This window comes from Apis cerana, linkage group LG11, assembly GCF_029169275.1.
Source record: "Apis cerana isolate GH-2021 linkage group LG11, AcerK_1.0, whole genome shotgun sequence".
NCBI classification, from domain to species: Eukaryota; Metazoa; Arthropoda; class Insecta; order Hymenoptera; family Apidae; genus Apis; species Apis cerana.
The window spans coordinates 15,133,065-15,149,300 of NC_083862.1; the positions used below are offsets into that span (position 1 = coordinate 15,133,065).

The 16,236-nt window shown below is 31.1% G+C and overlaps 2 protein-coding genes, 1 long non-coding RNA gene and 2 other non-coding genes across 23 annotated transcripts; 1 reads left to right on the forward strand and 4 right to left on the reverse strand.

Moving 5' to 3' along the window:
• Positions 1 to 265: 265 nt before the first annotated feature.
• Positions 266 to 12,142, reverse strand: LOC107995907 (uncharacterized). 19 transcript variants are annotated; one of them, XM_062082418.1, is made up of 8 exons: positions 5,859 to 9,838; positions 5,761 to 5,799; positions 5,460 to 5,589; positions 3,117 to 3,186; positions 2,265 to 2,987; positions 1,926 to 2,160; positions 1,770 to 1,860; positions 266 to 1,624 (listed from the first exon to the last, which is right to left on the reverse strand). In XM_062082418.1, the coding sequence occupies exons 3-8, from the start codon at positions 5,505 to 5,507 to the stop codon at positions 1,514 to 1,516; spliced, it is 1,278 nt and encodes a 425-aa protein (XP_061938402.1). In that variant the 5' UTR covers positions 5,508 to 5,589; positions 5,761 to 5,799; positions 5,859 to 9,838; the 3' UTR covers positions 266 to 1,513. The 19 variants fall into 19 exon arrangements, with proteins under 19 accessions (XP_061938402.1, XP_061938393.1, XP_061938403.1 ...); XM_062082409.1 differs by having other exon boundaries at positions 4,439 to 5,589; XM_062082419.1 differs by lacking the exons at positions 5,761 to 5,799; positions 5,859 to 9,838 and adding an exon at positions 11,542 to 12,142 and having other exon boundaries at positions 5,484 to 5,589.
• On the forward strand, positions 8,021 to 10,413 carry LOC107995909 (uncharacterized). The gene is made up of 3 exons (XR_001765696.3): positions 8,021 to 8,133; positions 9,179 to 9,606; positions 9,834 to 10,413. It is a non-coding gene; the product is annotated as an uncharacterized LOC107995909 (long non-coding RNA).
• On the reverse strand, positions 11,042 to 11,114 carry Trnar-acg (transfer RNA arginine (anticodon ACG)). The gene has a single exon. It is a non-coding gene; the product is annotated as a tRNA-Arg (tRNA).
• Positions 12,143 to 13,852: 1,710 nt separating the features above from the next.
• Positions 13,853 to 13,926, reverse strand: Trnai-aau (transfer RNA isoleucine (anticodon AAU)). Its single transcript has one exon. It is a non-coding gene; the product is annotated as a tRNA-Ile (tRNA).
• A 198-nt stretch (positions 13,927 to 14,124) lies between these two features.
• Positions 14,125 to 15,675, reverse strand: LOC107995754 (ketohexokinase). Its single transcript, XM_017053416.2, has 3 exons — positions 15,533 to 15,675; positions 14,729 to 15,319; positions 14,125 to 14,663 (listed from the first exon to the last, which is right to left on the reverse strand). Exons 1-3 carry the CDS (start codon positions 15,673 to 15,675, stop codon positions 14,243 to 14,245), a joined length of 1,155 nt encoding a protein of 384 aa, XP_016908905.2. The 3' UTR covers positions 14,125 to 14,242.
• Between the last annotated feature and the right edge of the window lie 561 nt (positions 15,676 to 16,236).

Consider the following 16,236-nt stretch of genomic DNA (forward strand, 5'->3'; position numbering starts at 1 on the left):
TAATGGATTCCATATAAGAAGAGTACACTAGCATAGAAATAAAATATGCGTCATCTAACGATAAAAAAACAAAGCAAAGAGAACGCAAAAAATATTATAACAAAAATTTTATTGTATATAACAAAAGAGAAGGAAAATTAATTATTTCATATTTAATAATAATAATGATGATAACGATAATGTAATAACAATAATAATAACACATAATAAGCGTAAAAATAATACACGTGGGGATTTATTCACAGTTATTATAATAAAGCAAATCTATGATAATTTTACATTTATTAAATTCTATAATCTATCACAATAAATCTTTTTTTCATTGATGTAAGGTTCGTATAGAAATATATTTGAACAAACAAACCTCTACTAAAACGTAATTATATTTCGAAAGTTTCGAGAAACCGTCAGAAAATTCGCACGTCTATACATAGATATATTCGTATTAATTGTATAGTACATATACATGTACATATGTACAAGCTGAACTGAAGTGAAAAAAACGAATGAAATCTCCTTACTTCTTGCTGGATATGTTATAAAGGCATAAAGCTACAAACTACAGTACGTATTTGGTCCGATTTTTTATTAGCCCGATTCTATCTTGAAAGTATTTGAAGCTGATTGTGTATGCAAGCGAGCAATTCGACTCCTATTATCCTATTAGAAAAAACCGTATATCTTTCAATAGAGTTTAAAAATAATAAGAAATGTTAAAATCGAATCTTAAATTAAAATGATTAATATGTATAAGTACAATTTATAGAAACTAAAATTCAATAATACAAATATTCAATAATAATGAAATTGTTTATCATACTGCAATTGATTTTACGAGAATTCAGATTTATTAAATTATGTCTCGTATCTCTAATATATATTTAGTTAAACATTAATGACCTTATTTGTACTTACTGTTCTAAAAAGTATATTTCAATAATTATCCATAAAGTACATTTTATTGCACTATTCAGTCACTAATCCGATGAAAGTGACCGTATCGCTGTCTCGTTTAAATTTAACTATTGCCAATTGCATTTGTAGTAGAAAAATAGTGGGAACAATACGAGTGACAAAATCAAAATTCAAGTATGTGCATGAAATATTGCGTTATATATCGTATGCGTTCAATATTCACAAATTTATATGCGCGTTTGATATATCGCGCGAATATAATACACGCACAAATCTTGTAATTTTGATGTATCGTCAGTTTCTTTTAAGAAATTATAAAACCGACGGAATTTATCTAAAAAGTCGTCAAAAATGTTTAAAATATTTTATTCGCTCATTCTTGCATCGAAATCGCTAACGATTCAATCGGAAAAAAATAAAATTCCTGCATATCTATACGATTACTACGATAAATTCAATCTCTTTGCATTCAATTACAAAACGCCGGGCACTCGTCGTGTAAGTACTACTGTTCCAACAACGATACTTGTTCGTGCGCTTCACCATCGGAAATACTGAACGTTTCGATCCTCTTTCCGGGTTGAATTATCTTCTTTTGTCATAGTTTCGTATGCTTCACACTGTCCGTCCAATAATTCTGTATTGTCATTGCTTCTAACGAATTTAAGAACGAATCGTTATCCAAACTGTACATTTCTTCGGAATTATCCTATAAGAATATATAAAATCATTTAAACTTTTTATCTTATGATTTAATATATATCATAATTTGTATCGTATATTAAGCGACAACGTCTCGATATTATTTGAGATGATACAATTTAATACATAAAACGAACTATTATGATACTTACGCGAATAGTGGAATCATCGATATAACCGGAACTATCGGGATTACTGCATTTGTCGCTATTAAGCGTTTGCGGCGGATTCAGATACCTACGTCTTTAATTAAATTTTCTGTGTAACGTTGAAATTTCATTTAACTGCTAAGCAATCATTTTAATTACCTGTACATAATGAATCCAAGGCTACCCATTGTGCTGAGTAAAACTACAGTCGCTAGGCAACTTCCGGTAATAGCGGCAATGTCTACCGTCGATCTCGAAGTATTCTCTCGCTTCGAGTTCTCGCTATTGCTCTCATTGTAATCGGAAAGATGATCTTCCTGTACTTGATCCCTCTGGAAATCTTTGGGAAACGCGCTTCGCGCTCTGCTCAGCCGCGTAGGTTCGCTCACACCAACTATAAGATTCGCATCAAATTTTTATCGCTTTTTCGAAATTCAATTCGATTCGAAAATAATACAATCTCCGTTCTACTCCGATTAAAATGTTGCACACAAATACCTTCGAGGATCGACGCAGCTGTAGCAAATAATTGTGGCTCGACAAAGTCGTCGTCGTCGTCGTTGATCTCGACATCGTCGGATCGATTGAACGTCTTGATACTGGAACTACCGGCAGAGGAGGACAAAGAGGAGGAAGAGGAAGATAAGAGCGAGGAGGATTTCGTTTTATTCAGTACCAGCCTGATTCTAGACACCTCTTCCTGAAGAGGTAGTACCGTGAGATCCTCCACTTGGTCCAATGTGGTATCATTCCGATTCCCATTTTCATCTATTTTCTCTTCTTGCTCGTACTTGGATCTACCACCGGTCTTGTTCGTGGTTAGAATCCACGTGATCTTACTATCCTTTTTCACCGCCGAATTACGAATCCTGTCCACAGTGTCTGCGACTCGTTGAGACGTGAAACTTTTCGTCGAGTCCAGACTGACCGCATTACTCGCATTTCCGTGATACTCTTCCACGGGATTAGTACTCGTTTCGACCACGCTCGCCACCATTTCCACGGGAGCCGAAATCGTACTCGATTGCCTGTCTAACATTACAGCCGTGTTCGTGGATGGATGAAGACCGATGGCTTTGGCCACGCGAAAACTCTGTCGCGGTTCGCTCCTCTCGGCCTCGATCGAAGTAATTTTGGACGTCGATTCCGAGCTCAGGCGATCTTGCTGCACCTGACCACGAGGCTCACCCGTGCTCGATGGCATTGGGTTTCCTAAAATTACTGAAAATCGAACCATTTCGTTAGATAATTTTTGGAATCTACGGAATCGAAATCGACTCCGATGTGTCGATGGAAGAACTCGGCGAAAAGTTACGTGAAAAAGTAGTCTTTGATCATTTTAGAACGTACCGAGAAATTGAGCGGTAACCCAGAACCAGTGCATCCACCAATGCAGCGTCATCGCGTCATCTGCGTGTACCTGGAACAGAGAAAAGAGGAAGAAAAAAAGTTAGATGATCGGAACGAAATCACCTCTTACTATTCTTCCTTGAATCGTAACGATAATATCTTGCTTCTAAATTTTAAACGTTTAAATTCTCTTTAAGTTATCGAGAAGAGTTCTTCGTCTCTCGGATAATTATTTTTAGCGAACGAATTTTCACTCGGCTCATCCTCTCGTCGCGGTTGTCAAGACAATGGTCCATTAGTCACGTGGATACGAAGAAATATCAGACGTCAACACCGGACAGAGTACCGCTCGAATGTACGTTCTCGAGCACAACGCGCATAAAAGATTGATTTAGAGTTGGAGTTAACGCCGAGATACGAATTTATATAATCGGCAATTGGGAGAAAAATCCACAATTAACAACGAGCATTCTCCAATCCCGTTTTTTTATTTCCAAGCGAGAATAAGAATGAAAACCTGGCCTTTTATCGAAGAAAAAGCCAACGAGTTATTATCCTTCGAACATACAGACTCGGAACAATCACGTTTACCTGCTCGTTCAGAAAATCGGATACTCGAATGAGTAATCGGTTGTTCGGATTCGTTTCAGCGTGACTCACCGCCAGAAACATGGATGAAAGAATTTTAAAAGGTAGAATCGATGAATCACGGATATTCCATTTACAAGAAAAGAAAAATTTGAAAAAGAAAATGAGTGACGTGCGAGTCTACGTCTATAATTTTTATCATTACGGCGGAATTTACGAAATATACGCGTAACCCGTCGGCGGGTTAATTTAACGCGGTTCGATTAAATCTGTTGACAAAGCGGCGAAAAAAAAATATCCGGTACAGTTATTCGCAGTCCGGTCATGCTCTTCCAACTGTAACCAGTTGCACCTCGATGCGTCACACCGCGGCAGACGAGAGATGCGACACGAAACGCGTGTCGCCGTCCAGCATACAGCGACTTATTCAAGCTCCTAAACCAACCTTGATATCGAGATTCGCCGGAACAAACGGTAACCACTCCCTTTCCGCCTGTCAAACGTTTATTTATTATTACCACTCTGCGATTTATATGGTAAAAATCGGTGATCGGTATGCACACAACTTTGCCGTTGCGCAATAATAACGATAAGATCGAAATATATATATATGACGATACTATTCGTTTGTCCAAATAGTTGCACTCTTATATGTATATATGTATATATATACGCAAACTGGTGTGACACACGGTCGCGAGGGTTCGAGATGATCGTGTTAAAGAGCGCGCGACCTTGTCAAGCGAGTCAATTGGATGAATGAAACGCCTGGTGGTCAAGTTCTTGAACCGGGGCGCAGCGAGAAACTGGCGTCGCCGTTGACTATATCCAACCACGTACCAATGAATCACGCAGTTGGCTAAACCCATGTAATCCGGATCGTTACGTTATCGATATCGAGAACTGTACCCGGATGATAATGAGAGGCACAATAGAATCGAGGAACGAGCGAGTTGCGCGAGGAGAGGGGGGAGGCCGCTTCCGCGAGTACCACTTCGTTTCTAGACCAAAAAAGACTTTGCCGTTGAGATCGCATTTTACGCGCTCTCGTTCACGGTGCGCGGCTTTGTTGGTGGCCGTTTATTAATTCGGTCGCGATTAAATCTGATTTTTCAGCATCAATTACTTGAGGGGAATCGAGCGGTTCGTCCTACTTCCTTTGTGGATAAAGATGAACGATCAGCTGATCAAAGCGATAAACGAAAAATTGTGATAGTTTTATTGTGAATTATGACATGTATACGCATATTCGAGGGAAAAAAATATTTCGATCCAGCGTAGGAGGAGGATATAACGAGGTATTCGAAGCGTGGTTAAGCATCAGGGAAATTGGTTTTCTCAGCGGTATAACCTCGAGCTGGCTGGCAATAAAAGATGTTGCGTAAGCGCATCTCGACAACTCGTTTCCTCTAACGTCGATTCATTTTACATATTTATTCACTCGGAAGGTTGACCTTCGATTGAGTTTTGCGCGAATGGATTCGAATTTAAGATAAAAAAATTCCTTCAACTTTAAACAATCACGTGTCAATATATATTAATTGACAAAAAAAAAAAAAGAAAGATTATACAAGTGTTTTTTTTTTCTTTGCTAAAGTCCCAATTTCTTCAACTTTCGAGGCTAATAATTATGTACTGATTAATCCAGCAAGATAGAGTGTTTTTTTTCTACCATCTCTAATTGGCATTCTATTTCAAACAAAGATTCATTTTTGCGATTAATATTGCAGCCTCTCATAATTATTCGTTAATCACGTTTCTCAATCGCCTTTGGATAACCTTCTTTCCCGAGGCTGTGCACATTTGTTTCGCCTGCCATCTGTCCTCTCGATACGTTTGTCACCGTTCCAGTGTTTCCAATGTCAACATTTGCCAAACGCCTCGTCTAGAACGAAAGGAAAATAAAGATGGCATTATATCTTTTTCTTTTTCCTCTCCAGGGAGTTCCGTTCGCAACAAGTGATCGTTAACACGTTCGCGGTCATGTAGGTCAGGATAATTGTTGCACAGGAGTTCATGAACCGTATGTAGGTCGACGATTGTGTGCGAATCGTACCGATCTATTTATCGTTGATTCTTTACAGATTTCGCCCACCTATAAGAAATTACTCGAAAGTTTTCGTAACAATTGTGAAAAGAATTGAAAATAATTACGTCAATGCGTCTGCTCTTTATTTCCTTCGATTCGTATCCATTTCGAGGACGTTGTTTTTTTTTTTTTTTTTCTCTCTCCTTCCATCAGATCCACGTAGAGAAACACGATCGTTTCTCTCCATAACCAGACCAAAGAAAAGCGACAACTGGATTGTTTGCATTACCAGATTGCATAATAACGAACTGTCTCGGCTGACTTGGCGATCAAGTAGAACGGGTTTCAAATCATAGACTCTCTCTACTAAGGGATTCGCCGATCGATATTGAATCGAATGGCTGAGGTCGTTCTGCAAGAACTTGTTTAAAAAAACTCGCGCACAATTTTAAACATCAACAAAACGATATTACTTTTTATAGGTCGTAAAAAAATTATAAAAAAATTCTATCATTGACAATCCATAAATGTTGCAAGACTTTAATATAAAATAATGAAAGCTTCGATTTTGTTATCGCTGTTATTACGTTTATTTAAAAATTGCTTATTTTCTTGTTCGTAATACAATACAGTTTAATTATATTTTATATATAATTCATTTCGTAACAATATGTATTTATATTTTGCAATAGTCAATGCGCTGTGCGCGGGCTAGGCTATTGCTATATTCGAAGCTGCATTGAATGCAAACCGTATACCAAAGATGACTAGACCCGATGCAGACGAGCGACTTTTATCGTTGCGATTATGTCTCTGTTCGTTTTTTTTCTATTAGAAAAACAAGGAAAAATACAGATGCAAGCATTTTAGTTTTATCGCTACAACCTCGCCATTATAAATTCTTCAAAGCCATCATTGAATTCTATATACCATTGAATTATTTCATCGTAAAAAAAATTCTCACAATTTGCCTTCGTATAATCAACGAAAGTATCTAAGTATCACTTAACCGAATAAAATCATGGGAGAATTCCGGTTATAAAACTAAGAAAACTAGGTAAATCAGGTTCACGTTCGTTCGAGTCTCGAGAAAATTTCAAGACAATTATTCGTTTCGAATTATACTTCTTCTGATGTGTACATTCGGAATCCAAACTTGCTCGTTTTTTTCCAATCTTTTCGACTCACTGTTCCATACATATTTATTTTCACTTTCGTGCCACTTGTTTCGCTTCTCCTAACAACACTGGTAAAATTCGTTTTGGTTCACTAACAGACTCGTTTCTTCTACAAAGTCGTTCAAAAAGCTTTCACTTGTCGAGTGAAACACATTTTTTTTTCATGTTTTTACTTTTTCTTTTCTTCTACGATTTATATTTTCTAATCGTGACGAACAAAAGATGGCGGTAAATGAAGATTTGGTTGAAAGTCTTCGGTTGAGATTCTTCGAACAGGTGCACGTGTATAACTCGATAAACTGTAATTCCGAATTAGAACAGTGAACGCATTCTCGAATTGATCCAATTTTCCGGAGTTCGTAATGAGATTTGCACATGATGGGGATAATATAAATTCGATCGCCGGAAACCGGCCTAGCGAGGGCCAAGACTTACATTTTGCCTGTGCTGTTGTTAATTTCCAAGTGAGAAATAAATATAATGATCGCCCTTCTGAAAGTTTGATGGCGGGATAGTCGCGCCTCCTATCGAAATATTCAAGTAACAAAAGTCATGGCTACCGCTCGTTTTTCCTCTGCAATGTACTACACTGCGTGCCAGATATTCTTGCGCCACTCTTTTCACGGAATTTTATTCTCAATCGAATTTATCGACGTGACTCTTATCTAATCTGATGTCATGGATGTCATCGTACTTTCGACCAATCTAATCTTTCATAAATCGAGTCCGGATATTTCGCAGTTTTCCCCGTCGTTCTTTTCACGATTAGGTAACTAAAAATCATTAGTGTTAATGTACCGATAAAATTCCGAAGGAATGATCAAGTAACTATGGTAACGAACTTTGTCCTCGTGATCAATGCGCAATTAAAAGTAAATTTAACTTTGTTCTCTGAAACAACAGTAGAGAACAGTACAGTAATAATTGGTTGCTACAATAACGAATCGTCTGACCGTTACTAACGAAGCGCCACCATGTTAATTGTTTCTTCTGTGCTTTGCACATTTCGTTTGCGTTTCACCGTTCGATTTCGTTTTCAAAAACTAAATATCGAGAATATTGATCGAATTATGTTCAGAAAAAAATGATGTTTAAATAAAAAAACGAATAAGAAGATAGAAATTAAAAACTTAAAACTTATCGTAAACAATAACAGAAAGAAAGTTATTATCATGCATTATCGATTATGACTATTGATATTTATATTAATAACACTTTTGTTGTAAGCAATCAGAGAATCTCTAAAATCAATTCGTGCAAGATGACTGAACACCTGGAAAGATTTATCATAAAAAGAAAAATATATATAAAAACATGTTGATAATTTACGTGGCCAAGATACACGCGGCTTCGGTCGTCACTTGATAATAACTTTTAATATATGCATGTTTCTAAAAGCGAAAGCTTCTAATGCAACTGGCAGTCACGCTTGCGTTCGTGCAAAACCCGTAAGAAAGGAAAAACTCGCTTTCCTCGCTATTTATTGAAACATTTTACTAAAATCCTTTTTATAATTTAACTGTTATCAATAATTTTAATCAATTGAAATAGAAGAAAAAGTGTTTGATTGAGCATTTTTAAATAAAATAATATTTTATTTATTATCGTATTAATATAATTTTTTTAATTTTTTTGTTCCATTTTAAATTAAGGTTCAAAATATATAAAATATAATAAAATATAATAAAGTTTAATCACGCAATTAATTCTTTTTTAATTTGCATTATAATATAACATATTTTTCAAAAATATGCTTGATAACAGAAGATACGTGACGTTGGATTAAAAATATTATGAATCGTAATATACATATGTATATGTTATATATAATGTTCAGTATCGAAAATAGCTTGTCAGTATTGAAAATAGCTAAATTAGTTTCTGATAACGTTCGAAATAATTTTTTTCCATCTATTTTTGCAATATTACAATTTGTCGGAATATTCGATTATGCACCAAAGAAATATAGTGAGATTACTTATAAGATGATCAAGATTGACCAATATGACCAATATGATCCTGAATTCGTGAATTCTTTTTTCTATAGAAGAAAAACTAGTAACTTTTTGATTTTAAAAGTTGGTATTAAACCGATGCATTTAAAACACAAGAATTTATGAAAAGGCAGAATTATCGTATCAATTTTCTTCGTGCGATCACTTTTTTTTTTTAAATTGCGGATTATCTTTCAACTAGTTGTATATCATTGTTGTATATCATTCGATATATTATTCGTAAATAACATAACGTGAATATCTTTTAATCAGAAGAAAATGGAACGGAAAGGAAAACTGAATACGAGAAGACGAATTTCACGATTGACGAGATACGAAAGAGAAAGGAAAAGTGGAAGAATTCATTTGATTGGCTTAAAACTTAAAATGGTTTCGAATCGCTCGAAACAGAGAATCTAAAGAAGCCGAAGCACGTGACAGAACAACGTGATGGCACGATAGGTAAGTACTAGTAAAATTACCGTGATTAAGTAATTATCTTCCGAGCAACCGACATTTCAAGACGATAAGGAGGGAAAGCAGAGGAATACGTATGCTACAGGGGTTTTGCGATACACTTCTATACGCTATTGTTTATTGTCCATGTTGGAAAGATAAACCTTTCACTTGCATTCTCATCTTGAACGAAGAGGATTCTCTGATCGCGAGTAGAGAAGACAATGCCCTCTACGCTATAATCGGTGAATTTCCACAAATTGATGATGTGACGTAAAAGAATGGATTTTTTTTATTTAAATAATTAATAATGTCAATTAAAAAAATTATGTACATACATATTTAAATAATATTATAAAGATATTATAATTATATAATTATAATATATACTTAATATACACTTATGACAACAGAATGAAAATGATGTTTAACATTTTTCAACTTACATAACCTTTTTCTTTGGATGAAACAGGTTATGAAAACGAAATCACAAGAAAATAGCTGTGCTTCTATAATATATATACACAAGTGTCGAATTATTACGAACGTAACATGAACTAGTGAAAAGTGAATGTCGAAAGAAACGAATATGCTAGTCATGAAAAGAGAGAAAGAAAAAAATAGAAGTAAGAAGAGAGATAAAGAAAAAAGAGAGAGGAAAATGCAATCTGTTCTATTAGTTTATATTGTATCGAGCAGTAGAGGGAATACGGGAACATCCTGTCCTGAAAATTCATGTCCCGGACGGAAGTTTGAGGGAGACCACGAATGAGATACGACGTCGACCAAGCTGTGTGAATTGCTCACGCGACACGCGATAATTCGAACAGAGAATCACCAGAATGGCAATTAATCGGCTCAGCAATCATTCGTTAGCGGTAATCTTGCATAATAGATATATGTATATTAGTGTTAGTAAAAAATTGTTACAAACATTCACAAAATAAAACAGAATCTAATGTATGATTTAGAATGAAAAAGAACATAGTTAAACATAGTTCGTTACGAATGTAGAAAAAAATGTAGAAAATAAACAATATCTCTCATTATAATTTTTTTTTTAAACCTTTTCGAAAATTTCGAATAATGGATGAAAATTTTATCTATTGTAATGATCTACAGTATATTTTAAAGAAAAAAAGAAAAAAAAGGGAAAGTTTGTTACATTATAGAACAAAATCCAATGCTTTCACTCGATATCGTGCAATAGATTGCGTGAATATAGAATTAGATTCAATATAAAAGATTCAACAAAATTTTCTAGAACATTTAAAATAATTTAATTTTAAGTTAAAATAAAATTTGATTAGTAAGCCAATTTCTATAATTTTGAGACTTTTCATACTGTGTTTATCTTCCGTGTGAACTTTCGAGATAAAGAATGCAAAAGGAAGAATAAAGTGCATTGGTATCGTTCTGGTCTGTCTGGAATGTGTACTATTCCTGGATATTCTTGAGAGACTCGTTGCTCACGATTGCTAAAAACTTCGTTCCTGTTTAACACTTTATTTCAGTGTTAAATATACTTTTATCATATTTATGCAAATATATATACATAAGAATTATGTCATATATCTTTTATAATCATTAAAAATTCTTTTTAATTATTATTTATACATTTTTAATAAACAATAACAAAAATATACAAGAAATGAACTAATGCAATGGACAAAAAAAAACCGATCCTGCCAGGATTCGAACCTGGAATCTTCTGATCCGTAGTCAGACGCGTTATCCGTTGCGCCACAGGACCTATTGCTTACAAAATTTTTAAATTTGATATAAAAGGTGCATATATAAATTATTCATTATATTCATTAAAAATATATAAAAAAAAAAAAATTAATGTAACATTTAAATAATAAATTTTTTTTTTCTTTTTCTTATATATTTTACTTAAAATATAAGATGAAAAAAAGGAAGATTATTTAATGCACATATTGCAAAACAATTTCCGACACTATGCAATCTTTTCAACGGAGAACATAATGATCATAAAAATATTCCATCCATTGATTAGATATTTATGAATGGCAATCACCCCTGACATTTTATATTAACTAATGTTAAACAATATTTATAAATATCAAGAAAAGTTATTAACAAATCAATGAGCCAGAAATTTGAATGTGAAAATATTACATGATGTTTAATGTCATCGTGATAGAATATTGACTCACCGTGGCAATAGAACGAGTGATATAATTAATAAATATCGCACGCAGAATAGTCCCTATGACTGAGATTGAAAACGTAAGCGTTTGAACGTGCACGACACAGAACTCACATCAGACTTTCGAAACAATACACACCTCGTGACACTTCCGCGAAACAATAATACTCAACACTATCAAACAATCTCTCTTTCTAATGTTGTTTTCTAATGTTCGTTTTCAAACAATTGGCAATACACACCCAGAATATTCCTCCGTTGTTCATATTAATATGGGTGGTAGACATTTGATATTAGAAAATAAAAAAAAATTCAGATTATGAATAATTGAAAACGCACTTAATTCAACGAGTAACGTCAATGTCACCCCGCTACTGTCTATTGAAAATAGAAGGGTGTCGATCCTGTCGAAGAGATCAAAAAAAATTGCGTATTGCTGTTTGCCACGAATAAATCATTATTCTCCATTCACCCTTCGTACTTAAATCAGTCACGTGAATCACATAACCACGCGCGTCCCGTTCAACTACTCGAAAACATGAGTGAAACAGGCTGAGAGCTGTCACAAACCATCACTACTCTCGCCATTTTGGTTTACACTGACACTCAGAAACGATCAGAGAGGTGTTATACTATGAATACGCATGCGCGCGACAGGTGGCTGCCCGGGAGTTGAACGTTGTCTGCAGTATATTGTCGACATTTGAATTGTTATTGTATTTCATTATTAAAAATTTAAAAAAAATAGGATTGACATTATTATATATTAAATATTATTACATATATATTTTATTATTTATAATATATATATTTATTATATATAATATATACATAAGATAATAAAATATATCATTTAAATATTATAAATTATTATACAATAATTTATGAAAAATACAAATAGATTTTAAATATTTTTAATCAATTATAATTACTTGTATTTGTTGAGTGATATAGTCAATTAATTGTTATCTTAATTTAATGTATTTTTGAATGATTAATTGAAATATATGCAGATAGTATCAATATTACATCATATATCATTCTAAGTTTTATTATATTAAGTCACTTTTGATTTTAGAATTTTCTTATCATTTTAATATCATTTTCAAAGATTGATTGATATTAATAGATCGTAAAAATTATAAATCTATTTTTAATTTACAATGTAATATATAATATATTAGTCATTTCATTTATTATTATAATAAATTATTGAAGGCATAAAAATTAAATCTAAAAGTTGATAAATTATTGATTATATAAAAATCATGTTCATATATTTTATTTATTTTTATATATATTTTTCATATCAATAAAAATTATGTATTTTCATAACTTATATAAATAATCAATTGATATATATATATATCATATATACTCTAGTATATATAAATATTAAATATAATAAATATAAAAAAATACTAAAGCATATATTTTATATATTTTAGTCAACAAGATAGAAATTTATCAAATTAATTCGTCATTATTAGCACAGCATTTTCTGATATACATAAAAATAATTTAAAATGAAAAATTCTAATAAAATTTTAATAAAGTAAAAATAATACATTATTTTTAAAATTAATAAAATTACTTTTAATAAATAATAAGTTATTAACGATAAAAAATTTTTTGGTAACAAATTAAATATGTTATAATATTATAAATCATTATATTATATTAATAAATTATAAAATTAATAGAATAAATATTGAAAATTATAATATTTCAATATTTTATATTTGAAAATATTTTTTTGAATTTATTTATAATTTATTAATCTATCATTATCAATATCCGATTATAATATTCGACGTTGTCCGCTGAGCAATGGTTATCGACGAGTAGAAGATCTCAGTTTATTTCCCAGTATACTTTATCGTTATTATAGAAAGATGAAAATCTATTTATTTTTGTGGCACTGTATTATCTACAAATAGTAACTCATAAAAATTTAATTATTATTTCATGTCATAATAATTTAGATTAGAGTTTCTTTTATATTCGCATTTCATAATTTCAAATATTATTTTTAAATATTATTTTTTATTAGATTATTTTTCATTATTCTTCTAAGATTTTAATCTTCCATTCTATTTTTAATTTAACTTTTTAATAAATTTTTCAATTTATTTCAAATTTTAATATGCGGGTATTAATATTTTAATATGGTAAGCGTAAAACTTATTTTATTTTATTAAAAATATAAAAAAAATTCGATTTTTTTACTATATAAAAAAATAAAAATAAAAATTTAAAATATTTAAAATTTATCAATCGATTTTGAAAAAATGTTTTTGATATTTGTAGAAAAAAAATGGCCCATGGGGGGATCGAACCCACGACCTTCGCGTTATTAGCACGACGCTCTAACCTACTGAGCTAATGGGCCTTACTGACTACTGCTTTGTTGGATACATGTATGATAGTGTAAAAACCTAAATATAGATTATAAACTTAAACATTCTATATATATTTATATTATATAATATTTTTTAATAATTATATTAATATATTAATTATATATATATTTATATTATAATAAAAATACAAATTTAAAAAATATTAAAGTTTAAATTAAATTAAAAAATTTGATTTTGAAAGATAAAAAATTTATTTTTGTGCCTTTTAATATAACATTAAAATCAAATATATACATAATATTATTTTATATAAAATTCATTATAATATAAACATTATATCACATTTTATTTAATTTGACATAAGGCATTTTTAAAAATTTCATTTAATTTATCATATCCTTTTAAGCCAACTTTAGTACCAGCTACTTGACAACCAAAAGTCACAGCTCCTTGCAAAACATTTTGTGTAATAAATTCTGTATGACTACATTCTAAACTTTCAATATTATAATTCATTTTAATATTACGTTCTATTTTTACATCTGTATGTAAGACACCAGTTGCTTCATTTGATCGTAGATTTCGTTTTCTGATAAATTCCAATTTTGCTTTATTTAAAAAATGTAATACTGCAGCATTGAAAGTATCTCCAGCTCCTAAAGTGTCCACAACTTTTTGTGGTGGAAATGCAGGTGACTGTACTATGATATTATCAGGAGTTCTTGCCATAGCACCTCTATCACCCCAAGCACATATAAGAGTTGCTCTAAAAAAAAAATTTTTATGATGATATGCTTATTTTTGAGTAATATTTAAGTAATTTTTTTATACCCTGATTTAGCCTCTTCACCAATGTTCTTCAATGTTTCGCTCATATTTTCATATCCTCTACTTTGAGCAAAATCTTTAGCTATAAATACTAGATCAACATAAGGTAATAAATCTAATAATTCTTGTTTTGGAGTTTCTAATTCTACACTGATAGTAATTGGTGCTTGATTTGTATCCATCTCTTTGTTATCTTGACTATAATTCAACATATTATTATAATTTTCTACACATTGCATCATAGATAAAACTTCGTTCAAATTTCTACCCTCAAAATGAATCCAACTATAATCTTCTAAATGTAATTGTTCGAAATTTTTTAATGTCAACTCTGGCAAATTTGGATTATGATGCACAATCGTACGAGAACCAGAGCTTAGACTTAGAATAATAGTAGATATTGGACATCCTATTTTTTTTATCATAGGACAATGAGAAAAGTCAATATTATATTTTTGCATATCATTTTGCAAAAAATTTAAATGTTCTTCAGCACTTAAAGTACCAAAAAATTCACATGAGCTTCCTAATTGAGAAAGAACTGTGCAAGAATTAGATGCATTACCTCCTCTTTGCCATCTACATTCTATAGATCTGCAAAATAAACCATAAATTAAAAAAAATAATAAATTTTATTTTGAATATATTAAAAAAATTAATTAAATTTTTTTTATTGTAATAAAATTATTAAAAATATTGATTACAATTATTATATTTTAATCAGCATATTATTTACATCAATATTAATATCAGCTGATTAGTAAATAGATAATACTGCGCAATCGCATATATAAAAATATCTTTTACCTTTGGTCAGAATCTTCTACAGGATATTGTTTGCATGTTTGTACAATATCTAAACAGCTTACTCCAACGCAAAGAATTTTTTGCTGATTTGATTCCACTGTAAAAGATGTACCGACAATTTTCTCGTAGAAACTTGAAATCATGTCAGTCAACGGTGTAAATATACAACTTATATTACATATCTCTTACTTGAGAGATGATATAAATTTAACTGATTAACATATATTGAAATGAATTTTATGATTTGATAACTAACCATATTTTTCATTTAATCGAATTTTTCCTTTATTATCTGTAGGATTAGGTGTAATACATATGTATCGATTAAATTTACTTAACCTTTGACTCTCGACAAATATTCTGATAATTTTTAAAGTTATTTTTATATTTAAAATGATACTGAAATTTAGCATATTATAGAACAAATTAAATATTTTTATGAGTTATATCCATATCATTTATTCAATATATCTTTAATATACATTTATATATATACATATATATATACATATGTAGAAAAGATATAATAAAGATTATGAAGAACGAAATTAATTTTATTACAACATAGATTTTTATTTTATTAATCTTATTGTAAAACCTATTAAAAAATAAAAATTAATTATTTAAAGTATTTAAAAACTATATAAATGAAGTACAGCATTAATTAATATATTTACAATAAAATTAATTGAAAAATATCTTAA